General features: G+C 41.3%; 1 protein-coding gene across 2 annotated transcripts in view; it reads left to right on the top strand.

The window, feature by feature from the left end:
* The window catches only part of phf14 (PHD finger protein 14), a 198456-nt gene extending 185858 nt beyond the window's left edge, over positions 1 to 12598 (top strand). For both annotated transcript variants that reach the window (XM_055662012.1, XM_055662004.1), the window contains one exon: positions 12335 to 12598. In XM_055662012.1, coding sequence (XP_055517987.1) covers positions 12335 to 12401 — 67 coding nt within the window. In that variant the 3' untranslated portion in view covers positions 12402 to 12598. The remainder of the gene's footprint in view (positions 1 to 12334) is intronic.
* The last annotated feature ends 263 nt before the right edge of the window (positions 12599 to 12861 follow it).

Here is a 12861-nt window from a genome sequence, read left to right as displayed (position 1 = left end):
AAAGGCATAAAAGAAATGGTTCCCCCAGTCTAGCGCAAATGCATCTATCGCTGCTGCCTCAGGGTCTGGTTCCCAAGCGACATACATTGGTACCTGGTGATTTAGTCTGGATGCAAAGAGATCGATATCTGGTGTGCCATATTGCTTTGTAATTTTAGCAAATACTTTAGGACTTAACATCCATTCGGTGTTATCATTGAATTTGCGTGACCTGGTGTCTGCCACTGTATTTAGCTTACCTGGTAGGTAAGTTGCTGATAATCAAATATGTCTATCGACACACCATTGCAAGATTGTGTTGACCAAATTGAGTTCCTTTGGTCAGCACTTCCAGTGATTTCACTGCCAATTTTGTCTGATTTTAATTATTAAGTATGTTGTATAATATTAAATTTGCTCAGTTTGCAGCAGTTAATGCCTATGAGATTTTGTATTGATTCTAGGGATGCCTACATTTTGGTTTGGGAATTATGTGAAAGACTCAGGCTTTTAGATTTTGAGATTCAAATTTAAGGGAATATTAAAAATCCTAAGCGACAACAATTCTGTACATTTATTTGTGGAGAGGGTTTACTATAAAAAATTAACCGTAAGTCTTAACTTTAACAGTGTAGGTGTTTACTTCCCCATTTCCGAAAAATATTATTTTGATAGAAACAATGTTTTTTTTTTTCTGAAGGATTTGGTGATGTTTTGGGTCGACAGAGATGCTGCCTGTCCCGCTGAGTTACTCCAGCATTTTGTGTCTATCTTCGGTGTAAATCAGCATCTGCAGTTCCTTTCTACACATTTATTTTTATTCTAATTGATAGCAATAATTAGAAATGTTTTATTTATGTGAAAAATACTTTGATTTTCTGTGACCAAGCTGTTCCCTTCCTATTTGTCTACCTTTTTTCAGTTACTGTGCAAGACTGACAGATGGCTCAGGTGAAAAGGGCTAGCCCTTGATGACTCCTCATCACAGTTTTTTACAAGTGCTGGAGACCGGGTATGGAGTTGACACATTGCCAGATTAGTAATCCAAGAGACCGAACCAATAATCTAGATTTGTACCATAAAAATCCCACAAGAACGCATGAGCAATCCATTTAATCAAATAATCTAGAATTTTTTTTTAAAAGGACTGGGTCAGTAAAGATTACCATGAAGCTACCAAATTGTGGTTAAAGACAATTTCATTTGCTCAATTCCTTTTGGAGGAAATATGTTGTCCTTAACCAAAATGGAATTTGTTAATTCTTTAATGTAGCAGATCTCTGAAATTACCTAGTTAACCACTCAGTTTATTCATAGTTGTTATTTTTAAATATCTTAAACTCTTTGGACCACTCCAGATCAACCTGTATCAAAGTATCAAATTCACAGACAGCAAATTTGTTCCCAATCTGGTCGAACTTGTAAAGGTCCTTCTTGTGAATTGGTGTCCAGATTGAAAGCCAAAAAAGATAAGCAACCTAACATAGTCATATTCACATAAACTTGCTTTACAGGCTGCTTATCAGACTCCACCATCACTGGTTGGACACAGTCTCAGAGTTGGTGAAACAGTGAGATACAGTCAAGAGGGAACAGCTTTGGAAATCCTTGATATTGATTCTGGACCCCATAATATCTCACGGCATAAAAGATAAAATGCACAAAGATACTACCCTTCTGATTAATACCTACCATTTCCCACCCCTGCATTACCGGATTAATCAGCATATTATCTTGCGCGAATTTGGAAACAGCACGAAAGCAGCAAGGGCAGAGGATGGACTTCATAATTGATAGGAGTGGAATTAGGCCATTCAGCCCATCAAGTCTACTTCAATCATGGCTGATCTATCTTTCCCTCTTAACCCTATTCTTCTGCCTTCTTCCCACAACTCTTGACGTACGTACTAATCAAATGGAGCATCACTTCCAATGGGGGATGCCATTGTCCATCAGAAAGAACGGCAATGCGTCTACCAACTGAATGGACAAATTCAGAAAGACATTACAAAACTAGGTCTCAAGCAGATAGTGAGCAATCCAATGTGCCTGCTACAGACGCATCTGTCAATGAATGCATTGGAAGAAGTGACAAATGTACATTCCTCTTGGAGACCTAATCACGTTTTCACACAAAGAACACTACGCATCATACCATGCAGCAGTAAATTATCCTAATCAACAGATTGGAAGTGGAAACTGAGCATCCACAACATGCTTTCAATCAGCAGCAACAAGAACAATGTAACTGTTTCACAAACTGTCACCGTATGGAGTGGCAAATCGCTCACTATCATTATTGTCAAGCTCAGGGATCAATGATAGTTCACCAATGAAAGCAGAAGGGCAAATCAGAAGTACCACCAGGCCTAGTAATGAGGTTCCAACCTGGCTAAGCTGCAGCAATAACCTTGTGAGTGTTAAACACTAAAAGCAGCGTCCAATGTATCTGATCAAAGCTCTGCAGTCCTGCCACATCTAGTGAACTGTTTAGCAGCTCACAATAACCAGTTCCAAGAACTAAACATAGACTCAAAATGCTGGAGTAACTCAGTGGGGCAGGCAGCATCTCTGGAGAGAAGGAATGGGTGACATTTTCATTGGAGACCCTACTTCAGACTGAAACGCCACCCATTCCTTCTCTCCTTAGATGCTGCTTGTCAGTTACTCCAGCATTTTGTGTCTATCTTCGGTGTAAACCAGCATCAGCTGTTCCTTCTTACACAGTTCCAAGAACTATCTTGGCCTCAGTGGTTCTGTGTCCAGCCTGCAAGTGACAAAGGCAAGGCTGGAGCAATTTCCACCATCTTCAGCTAGAAGTGCCAAGTGGATAAGGAAAAACTTTTTCACACAGATAGTTGTGAATTTGTGGAATTCTTTTCCTCAGAAGGCAGTGGAGGTGAATTCACTGGATGAATTCAAAAGAGAATTAGATAGAGCTCTTAGGGCTAACGGAACCAAGGGGTGTGGAGAGAAGGCAGTAACGGGGTACTGATTGTGAATGATCAGCCATGATCACATTGAATGGCGGTGCTTCAAAGGGCCGAATGGCCTACTCCTGCACCTATTGGCTTTGTATCTATGGATGATTCATCCTCCAAAGCTTCCTATCATCACAAACACTTCTTATCAGCCAATTGGATTAATTTCGCACAACATCAGAAAGCAGACCAGAGGAGTGAGTATAGCTACAATAAAGAATGTGAAGTGGAAGTGAAGGGGCACTGCGGCGGCATAGAAGGGAAGCTTCCGCGAGGAGCCGCAGGGCTGGAGAAGGACGGACCTGGCAGCCTAAGGGAACAAAGACCTGGCAGCCGACGAGAACAAAGATGCGGGAGCTAGCTGAGAACAAGGACAGACTCAGTGGGCACCAGGAACCAAAACCCTGTGTCCTGCAGTCACTGTAAAGAAAGGCCCGGTGAGCCGCTGCCTCCAGGGGGAAGCTCGAAGACCGGAGAGTCGAGGAAGGAGCCGCTGGAGACAACGTAGGCAAGGAGTGGGCCGGTAGGTGAGGGAGGTCGCCAGGTCTTTATTCCCCTCGACTGCCGGGCATTGGGTCCAGCGCCTTAAATGTCAGCTGCAGGAAAAGTCCCCCTTGACACAGAAGCGGTTGGGCAAGGAGAGAGGCGTCGGGTCGCGGGCCTGCATAGCCTGATGCTTACCTGGATCGAGGGCATTCTAGTACCTCCAGCGTGGACCGGACTTTGGACTTTTTCTTTGTAAATAGCGCCAAAATATGGCAAATGTGCATTTGTGGGTTGTGCAAAAGAATTTCACTATGCTGTGCATATGTAACAATAAAGAGCCATTGTACCCGGAAAATATCTTCCTGGACCACCGTGGTTCATCACGTGAAGGTACTGTAATGCTGGCTGATTTGGGGTAGTTCCTATCCACTGCAGGTCCTGTCATGTGGTCACTGTGCACCTAATAGATGGTTTGAAAATGTTCGAAAGATCTAGCAGTCAAGGTAACATTAAAGACACAAAGTGCTAGAGTAACTCAGCGGCTGAGTTACTCCAGTACTTTGTTTTGATTTCGGTAAACCAGCATCTGTGCAGTTCCTTGTAGCAGCCAAGATAACATTGCTGTGCCTAATTAAAAATGTTAAAGATTTAAAAACTAAGTGCATAATGAGATTAAACACCTTATGACCATCTCCATTTTCCCTTTGCCTCGGTAGTAGGTCTTTTCATTACATGAAAAGAATAATGACAACTATGTCAAGCAAGTGTTCACAACGTGCTCAGTCAGTTGCACTATAAAATATATTCAGATAAAGCATTTGTGTTATGTTTCATTACAGTAGTTTGAATAAGAGCTGCTCTGTGTCAGTGTCTAAATTCTCATTACACTGCAACCAATGTAATTCCACTCATAATCCCATACTGATTCATGTTATTTTCAACTTTTTTTCAACATAGGAACTATGTGCCTGCACTTCTAAATCCCTCTACTCCACAACACTCCACAGAGCCCTGCCATTCAGGTCCTGTATAGGTCCTGCCATTCAGGTCCTGTATAGGTCCTGCCATGGTTTCCCAAAATGCAATACCTCTCACTTCTCTGTATTAAACTCCATTGATCATTCCTCAGCCCACCTGCCCAACCAATCAAGATCCTGCTGCAATTTTTGACAACCATCATCGCTATCTTCAATACCACTCATCTGCGTACTTACAAATAATGCGTTGTACATTCTAAACCAAACCCTTGATTCAGAAGAAAAACAGCACCGAACTATTTGTTTCCTTCCATTAAGCCAATTTTCTTTGCAGTCAGAAAGCTCTCCTTGGATCCCATGTGATATAACCTTCCAGAGCAGCCTATCATGCAGAACCTTGTCAAATGCAGAGCAGCCTACCATGCGATACCTTGTCAAATGCTATATGGTCAAATATTATAAAGTTATGCTTAATAAATGGTGCACACATTGTTTAAGTATTGTTCAGGACAACATCAGTGGTCTATTGTGTTAACCTTTTACCTCATAAGAAACTAAAACTTACTGTGATAAGTGAAACGGAGGTTCATTAAATGAACCTCTGATAGAAATCTTTCTAATTCTTCAGCAAAATTAACATTCTCAAGGAGCTTTGCATGCTAAGTGTTTGTACTTGAGCCTTCAAATAGCTGCTACATTTAGTAATTACAGCGAGTACAAGCTTTCTTTCACAGAGCTATTATTAAGAAGGGGCCTTTCACATGCAATCACATTTCTTCCCTTGTGAAAACCAATAAAGATGTACCATAGAGGGCACAGTTGTAAGATGTATAAAGCCCTAGGGGGTGCATTCTTCTGACAGCTGCTTCACAATTCTTAACAAAGCAAATGTCAAAGTTGTCGAGGCTGTCATATGAAAATGATCCATGTAGCCATGGTCTCCTTTTCCCTGGATAATAAACCACTGTTTGCTTTGCAGTTGCAGTGTCAAAATCTGCAATCTATTATAAATATTTTATATCCGTCTATAAAAGCAATTGGTAGGAGGTTTAACTGTTCCCAGTCCCATGTTTATTATTGGGCTGTCTTTCATATAGCAGGTTACCACTTCCAACATGTCTTGTAAGAGACTACCATTATCTACTAGTATTGGCACCCAGTATAAGCTGCTGCTGGATAATATGGAAGTCACTGATTTGCTGAAATGCAGTGGACCTTCCACATATCCATCATTGAAAAGAGTACAGTTATCACTGAAAGCAGCACATTGCAAAGAAATGTATTTTACTTGATGTTTCTGTCGGAGGCCACAATATCCAGTTTGTGTTCTACCTCTGCACTACACTTTAAATATTGTAAATGGACAATAAATCACCCAGTATCTTGACTAAAATACAGATTGTCATTGCAGTGCCATCTTATTTCACATCTTACATGTAAAATTGTAACATGTACATTTTGAAAAATGTTTGGGGGAAAACTAGTAAGATTAAACGAGAACTTACCAGTTTGAAGTTTGATCGTTATTTTATGAGGAGTAACGTTGAGGGATGACGTGAAGAACCCCGCCAAGACGCATGCATGTCATTCTTCAAAGCAGTGGTGTGAAATCACAGATAACTGTAATGACTAAACATAGTAAGATTAGAGAAGAGATACCAGTTGAGTATATGATCAAGGGTGGGAGCGGAGGGCACGTAATCCCTCAACGTTACTCCTCATAAAATAACGATCAAACTTCAAACTGGGATAAATCAGACCAATTCATAACGAGTTGGTCTCCATTCGTCGTTTTTTTGGAATCATATGGTGCAACACAATTGTAAAAAATAACTGTTTCAGGACTGGACGAGGGTTGGTCAAGACTATAAATAATGATCTCCTTTTCTTTTCACTATTTTCTCTCTCAACTTTCTTCATTTACTCGTTTTCTTTCTTCACACACTATATATTTCACATTTTTCTATCCTTTACTATCTAACCTCTTTTTCTTATTCTCATCTTTTTTCAATGTAACAAAAAAAAAAGAAGTTGTACATAAAATGTATTATGAAAATATATATTAGGCACTTTGGTGCCATATGACTGTGCTTACTTCTAATAAAATAAAATATTAAAAAAAAAAAAAAACTTCAAACTGGTAAGTTCTCATTTAATCTTACTATTTTACTTCGGAGTCACGTGAGTGACTACATGAAGATTTTAAAGCTCTGTGATTTCATGCCGTGGAAACGAGTTCATGCATTACATCTGCCTTGATTATGGGAAGAATAGTGTTAACATCATTAGACATCAATACGATATTGAAAATCCAACAATAAATATATTAACACCAAATTATAGCCCCTATTTATGGGGTAAAATTATATTACAGAACTTAAAATTGTTTCTGCAAATGTTCCAGGTTCAATCACTGGTTTGTTATAAAATCGTTGGAAAGTTTTCTCCGTTGACCATCCTGCTGTCTTGAGGATTTGGTCCATAGGAACATCCAACTTCATAGCTGCTGATGTAGCTGCAGCCCTGGTGGAGTGAGATTTAAAAAATGCTAGTGTCTACTCCAGCCTTTATTAGGACCTGTTTTAGCCATCTAGAGATGGTCTGGACTGTCACTTTTTTTGAGTGGCTGTTTGTAGCTGATTAAAAGTGACATTTCTTTGCCTCTGATCTTAGTATACTCCATATATAATAGTAAGTGTGTTACAATACAGAGATGGTCATCTGTCGGGTAGGCCCTGAATTCTGTTTTTAGGCCTGCTGACCCCTGTCTGTTCTGTTTGACTAATTCATTGATGTGAAAAGTTAAATTTCCAGATGAAATAGTCATGTTGTCCAGCCTTAGTTTCCGTAGCGACTGGACCCTTTGTGCCGTGACCAAGGCCATCAGCATGACTGTTTTCATAGTCAGTTTCTGTAGGGACAGAGCTGTAGCTGGAGACCAGTTTCTTAACATGGTCAGTGCAATGCTCACGTCCCATATTTGGGAGTACCTGGTTCTTGGGGGATTAACATTAAAAATGCCCCTCCCTCATGAGTTTGGTTACCAGGGTGTGTCCCAACAGAATGCCCCTCTGTTCCTTGCCACAGGTATGTTGACAGAGCACTTCTGGCGCAGTTGATGGCACTATAACTGAGCCTCTCATCGTAATGGAGGCTTGCCAGGAATTCCAGAACAGACGGGATGTTCATAGATCTGTGGGTGATGTTATTGTTGTGACAGTACTTTTCCCATTTCTTGATGACACCAAGTACTGTTTTTTGGTGGACTGTCTGTGGGCCGCTGAAATAATATCCACTATTCGGTCCGTCAGTCCCAGGTGTAGTAGAGGTGCTTTCAAACTCTACAAATTAATAGGTTTATATAATTATGACATGGGTAACTTCCCCTTGTTGCGGGATGAACCAGTAAATTAAGTCTATGATCGATGGTGATGCATGGTTCTAATACCGAGTATCACCGGGTCCCATGGTTGAGTAGGCCAATCGGGTACTATCAAAATACCAGACGCGGAGTCTTGCTGTATTTTCCATCATACCCGACTGATGAGGCAGAAAGGAGGGAATGCATAAATAAACAATATCCCCCAATGCAGCGAAAATGCATCTGTTGGCGCTGCCCCAGGTCTGGTTCCCATGAACATAATTCGATAACTGGTGTGAGCCTGGATGCGAATAGGTCGATATCTGGTGTTCCATACCGTGCTGTAATTTCAGCAAATACATTTTTATCCAACATCCATTCAGTGTTTTCATTGAATTTGCGTGACCTGGTGTCTGCCACTAAATTTAGTTTACCTGGTAAGTAGGTAGCTGATATCCAAATATCTCTCTGGATACACTATTGCCAAATTGTGTTGGCCAGATTGTCACATGATGTTGATTTGTTTCCACACATATGGTTGATATATGCTACCATGGTGGTGTTGTCAATTTGTAGTCTAACATGCTGGTGATATAACCCAGAACAATATGATTTAAGGCCATGGAATGCACTTAACATTCCCAGGTAGTTTATGCCCAGTGTTTGTAATAATGATGCCTCCTGTGCATTCTATCTCCCCCACAGCTGGAGATGGAATTGGTAGCACCCCAATCAAGTGCACTGGCATCAGTTTGTAGTACCATAGACAGGTTGCTGATAATGTTTGGATTGGAACAATGCCTAATGTTATCTTTTCACCATTTTAGTTCCATTATGGCCTCTGTTGGTAGCTTCATTGGTCTGTCAAAATGACCACCATAATTTTTGAGTGCTCGTATTTTAGTCCTCTGTAATTTTAGATAATGTAAAGGTCCGATTTGTGTGGCTGGAAACGCAGCCACTATTATGCCAATTATTCTTGCTAACAGTCTGATGAATGGTTCTGTGATGTCAATGATTTTGCTGCAAGCCTCCATTAAGGCTGTAACCTTTTCTTTCGGCAAAGTCACTGACATGTGAACTGAGTTAAGGGTGAACCCCAGATGATCCATTGTGTTAAATAACATCTGCGGTCACCTCTAATGGGTACTGTATAGTAAGCATCTTTTAAATCGATGCTTGCCATGTAGTAACCTTAGGAAATCAATTGTATAGCAGTAACAAAGGTTTCCATCTAGTAATGAATATATAGTACAAAAGTATTCAAATCTATGATGATGTGGCAACCACCATCTTGTTTATGATAAAGATTTTGGACATGAATTCCTGTGATTCGTGTTGGGTTTCCTCTATTACTCCTTTTTTATAAGGCCACTGTAGTTCAGCATGCACTTTTGATTTTTCTTTGCCTGTAAGCACGAACATTCGGTTCGGTACGTGCTGAACTGGAGGGTTATGTTTTTGTATAAATTCTATGGTATAACCCTATACTTCTGAAAATATAAGTGTCAGTAGTTAATTTATTCCATGCATCCAGACAGACCCACCTACCTCCATGGTTACTATTGGTAGGTTTGTTACTTTTTCGGCATCCTCCGTGGACGTTGAGGCGCTGGTGTCTGGATCTGTAGTTGGGTCGGTGTTGAGGGTTAGCGCATTTCCCAGGAAGGCCGGTCTGGGCCATGGCCTAAAAAAGACCGATGTTGAGTGTTCCTGGCCTTCGAGCTTTCACCAGTTTGTCTTGGCCGACCGGTGGTGCGTAGGGGTGCTGTTTCTGGCCAAAGTAGTTTTTAGACGTTGCTTTAATGAGCCCCAGGGTTTTACCCTCTTCGTCAAGTTCTTTTACCTGTTTTGATAAGTTGTCTCCAAATAGTAATATTGGTAGTTTGGAGGTTCCAGGTTTGCATAGGCCTGCAAATTACGGTCTAAAGCCGGTTGGATGGCATTCTTCCTAATGCTGTTTACTCGTATAGGTAGTTGAAAAATAAAGCCAGTGCATCCTGGTGATCTTGTGTCATGTCTTTTCCGTTTATTGTGCGGGCGAAAACCGTAATTCCTGCTGTTAGGACTTTCAGAACTTTCTGTAGTTTCAAGTCCCTGGCTCTGATTGAGGCTCCGACATGTTTTCAAATACACTGGTTGACACTGGGAACATTCAGTGATTTGCAGTTCCCTGGTGGTAAGTGTGTTGCCGTGGTGTCCAATAATGCCTGTCCTTATAGCTGGTTGAATGACAAGTAGTCGATACTTGCAGCTATTTTAGGTTCCAGGTTTTGGCCAGTTTGGTCGGGTTGAATGAACTGGGACACCATATCCAATAGGTTTTCTTGCACCCCATGCGCACTAGGGGTATGTTCTGCACACCCCTCTTCAGGGTCAGCCCAGAATTGACCCCCTGTACTCCCTTCTGATGAGGGAGAAACACTGTGCAGCCCTACAAGAGGTACTGCTGTAGGACTTACTAGCTGCCCACTGTGACTAGTCTCCATCTCCCGGAGCCTGTCACTTTGGAGTATTTGCTCCAACAGCCGCTCCAACTGGCTCCAATGCTCTCGGGCACTGGCCACTCGCGGCTGCTCTTGAAGCCGCTCCAACCGGCCCCAATGCTCACGGGCACTGGCCGCTCATGGCTGCTCCAGTTCCTGCAGCCGCTCCAACCGGCTCCAATGCTCACGGGCACTGGCCGCTCGCGGCTGCTCTTGATCCCCCCTCCCAGCCGCTCCAACCGGCTCCAATGCTCACGGGCACTGGCCGTCACAGCTGCTTTGTTCCCCGCTCCCAGCCGCTCCAAACGGCTCCAATGCGCACGGGCAATGGCCACTCGCGGCTGCTCCTAAAGCCGCTCCAACCGGCCCCAATGCGCACTGGCCGCTCGTGGCTATTCAGAGTCGGACTCATCGGAGTCAACGACTCTGTTAGTTTTTTGCTTCGTTCTACTGCCCGGCCGTGGCCGGTGTGGGAGCGATGTCGGGCACAGCTGTTCCCATTACGGGACATTGGCATGCCGTTGGCTGCTGCTGCTGGCTGCCCGCAACTCCGCAGTTCTCCCCCGCCAGCTTTTTCGCAGCCTTCGTGGATCTGGTCCATGCCTCCACCTGTAAGGTAAGTGGAAGGAACGCAGAGTCTCCTTACCTGCTGTTCCCGGCTTTCAAATTCTGCCGCTAAGGGGAACATCGTTCCCCCTGCTGTGACTCGTTACAATGCATGTAGCGATATATGACACGCATGCGTCCAGGCGGGGTTCTTCACGTAGTCACTCACGTGACTCCGAAGTAAAATTGTACATTTTGAACTTGTTCCCCAAATTTTAGATCTATACCTGTCTTGACTACGTATGGTTCCTAATATCCCAAACAGTAAATTATTGAATCCTTAAAAGGAAAAGTTGGTAAGCAAAATCATTTTGAAATCTGTTGAAAATTGATTGGCTTGAATCACATTTATAGTTATCTTCTTAAAAGTGAATGTAGTACTGCCTATTGAACTTTGGGCACAGGGTACAAATCATTGCTAAAAAACGCACTGACACTAATTTGTTTAAACCACTAGCTCGCTGTAGTTGTGCATAGACTGGCAGGCAGATCTCCTTAAGTTAGGGTTATGGAAGATCGCCAGCATGCTGCTGTCTGACATAATTTTTATTTTCCCTTTTTAGACTTGACCGAATTTCAGATAACTTATGATGCTACTGGTAATTGGAAAATTGGCAGACTTGTCACAAATGTTTGGGGGAGAGTGCATAAAATACAGCACTGAGGAATAAAAATGTTCTGTGAAATAAGATTTATGGTCACTTCAGCTAAATGAAGTAACTGACTACAAAATAGAAGAACATTTTCTGTCACTGCAACAACTTGGTGCTATTAATTTGATGGTAGTTGAGACTTTTGTAAACTTTACTATCAATGCATTAAATTTAAATTAGCTCTGAGTAAATGTCAGTGAAGCTTTGCAGCACAGAATTGATCTTTTGATTGTTTTATTGTGACACAAATAGTAAGGGAGAAGTTGAAATGTCAATTGCGAAGGCTCCTCATGATGCAAGAATAATGTATTTAAAAATATGAACAACAACTATTTAAGCATTATAGCATTAACATAATGAAAATGGATTAAATAGAGATAGTGCTTTTAAATTGAAATGTATCGGAACATTAAATAGCATTGTTACCATTGTCTACGATTAGTGCTGAAGAATAATTCATCTCAAAAGTGCGCGGCACGGTGGCGTAGCGGAAGAGCTGCCACCTTACAGCGCCAGAAACCCGGGTTTGATTCTGAATATGGATGCTGTCCTTACAGAGTTTGTACGTTCTCCCTGTGACCGCATGGGTTTTCTCCGGGTGCTCCGGTTTCCTCCCACACTCCAAAGTTGTTCAAGTTTGTAGGTTAATTGGCTTTAGTAAAATTGTAAATTATTCCTAGTGTGTAGGAGAGTGTTATTGTACAGGGTGATCGCTTGTTGGCACGGACTCGGTGGGTCAAAGGACCCATTTCCACACTGCATCTCTCAAGTCTAAAATCTAAAAAAGTTAATTTCTGTTTCACAGGAAGACGAAGAGGAGCTCGAGGATGATGACGAAGAAGGTGATGATGAAAATGATTTCACCCCAGTGAATGAATGAGGACCGAATGAATTAAATGTAGAAAAAATAAAAAAGTTAAATGCCTCAACTTTGGATCAACTATTAGAAAGGCATTTGTCATCTTTGTACTTCATTGCAATTATCACCAACTGTTAATTTGTCCGTTAATTCTTTGTCTGTAAACCTGTTAATAAATACCTTCATAACTTGTTAAAAATGTGTGTGTATGTAAATAATCCTTTATTCATAGCATTCATTTATCTGTACTTGTCGATCAATATCAGATTGAAATAACAAAACATTGGTTGCTCAAATACCTCTTTTTATATAGAAAAATCAAACTCTTGATGTGTTTTATCAGAATTTTTATTTATTTTTTATTTATTTTTTTTTTAATTTATTGAACATGTTAAAAAAAATACAAACACAAATAAACTTGTAAGCAATAAAAAAAGAAAATAAAACACAAAACTTATGATGCAATAAAAAAA

Source organism: Leucoraja erinacea, chromosome 2, assembly GCF_028641065.1.
Source record: "Leucoraja erinacea ecotype New England chromosome 2, Leri_hhj_1, whole genome shotgun sequence".
Taxonomy (NCBI): Eukaryota; Metazoa; Chordata; class Chondrichthyes; order Rajiformes; family Rajidae; genus Leucoraja; species Leucoraja erinaceus.
Note: the sequence above shows the minus strand (reverse complement) of the source record. Positions and strands in the feature narration are given on the sequence as shown.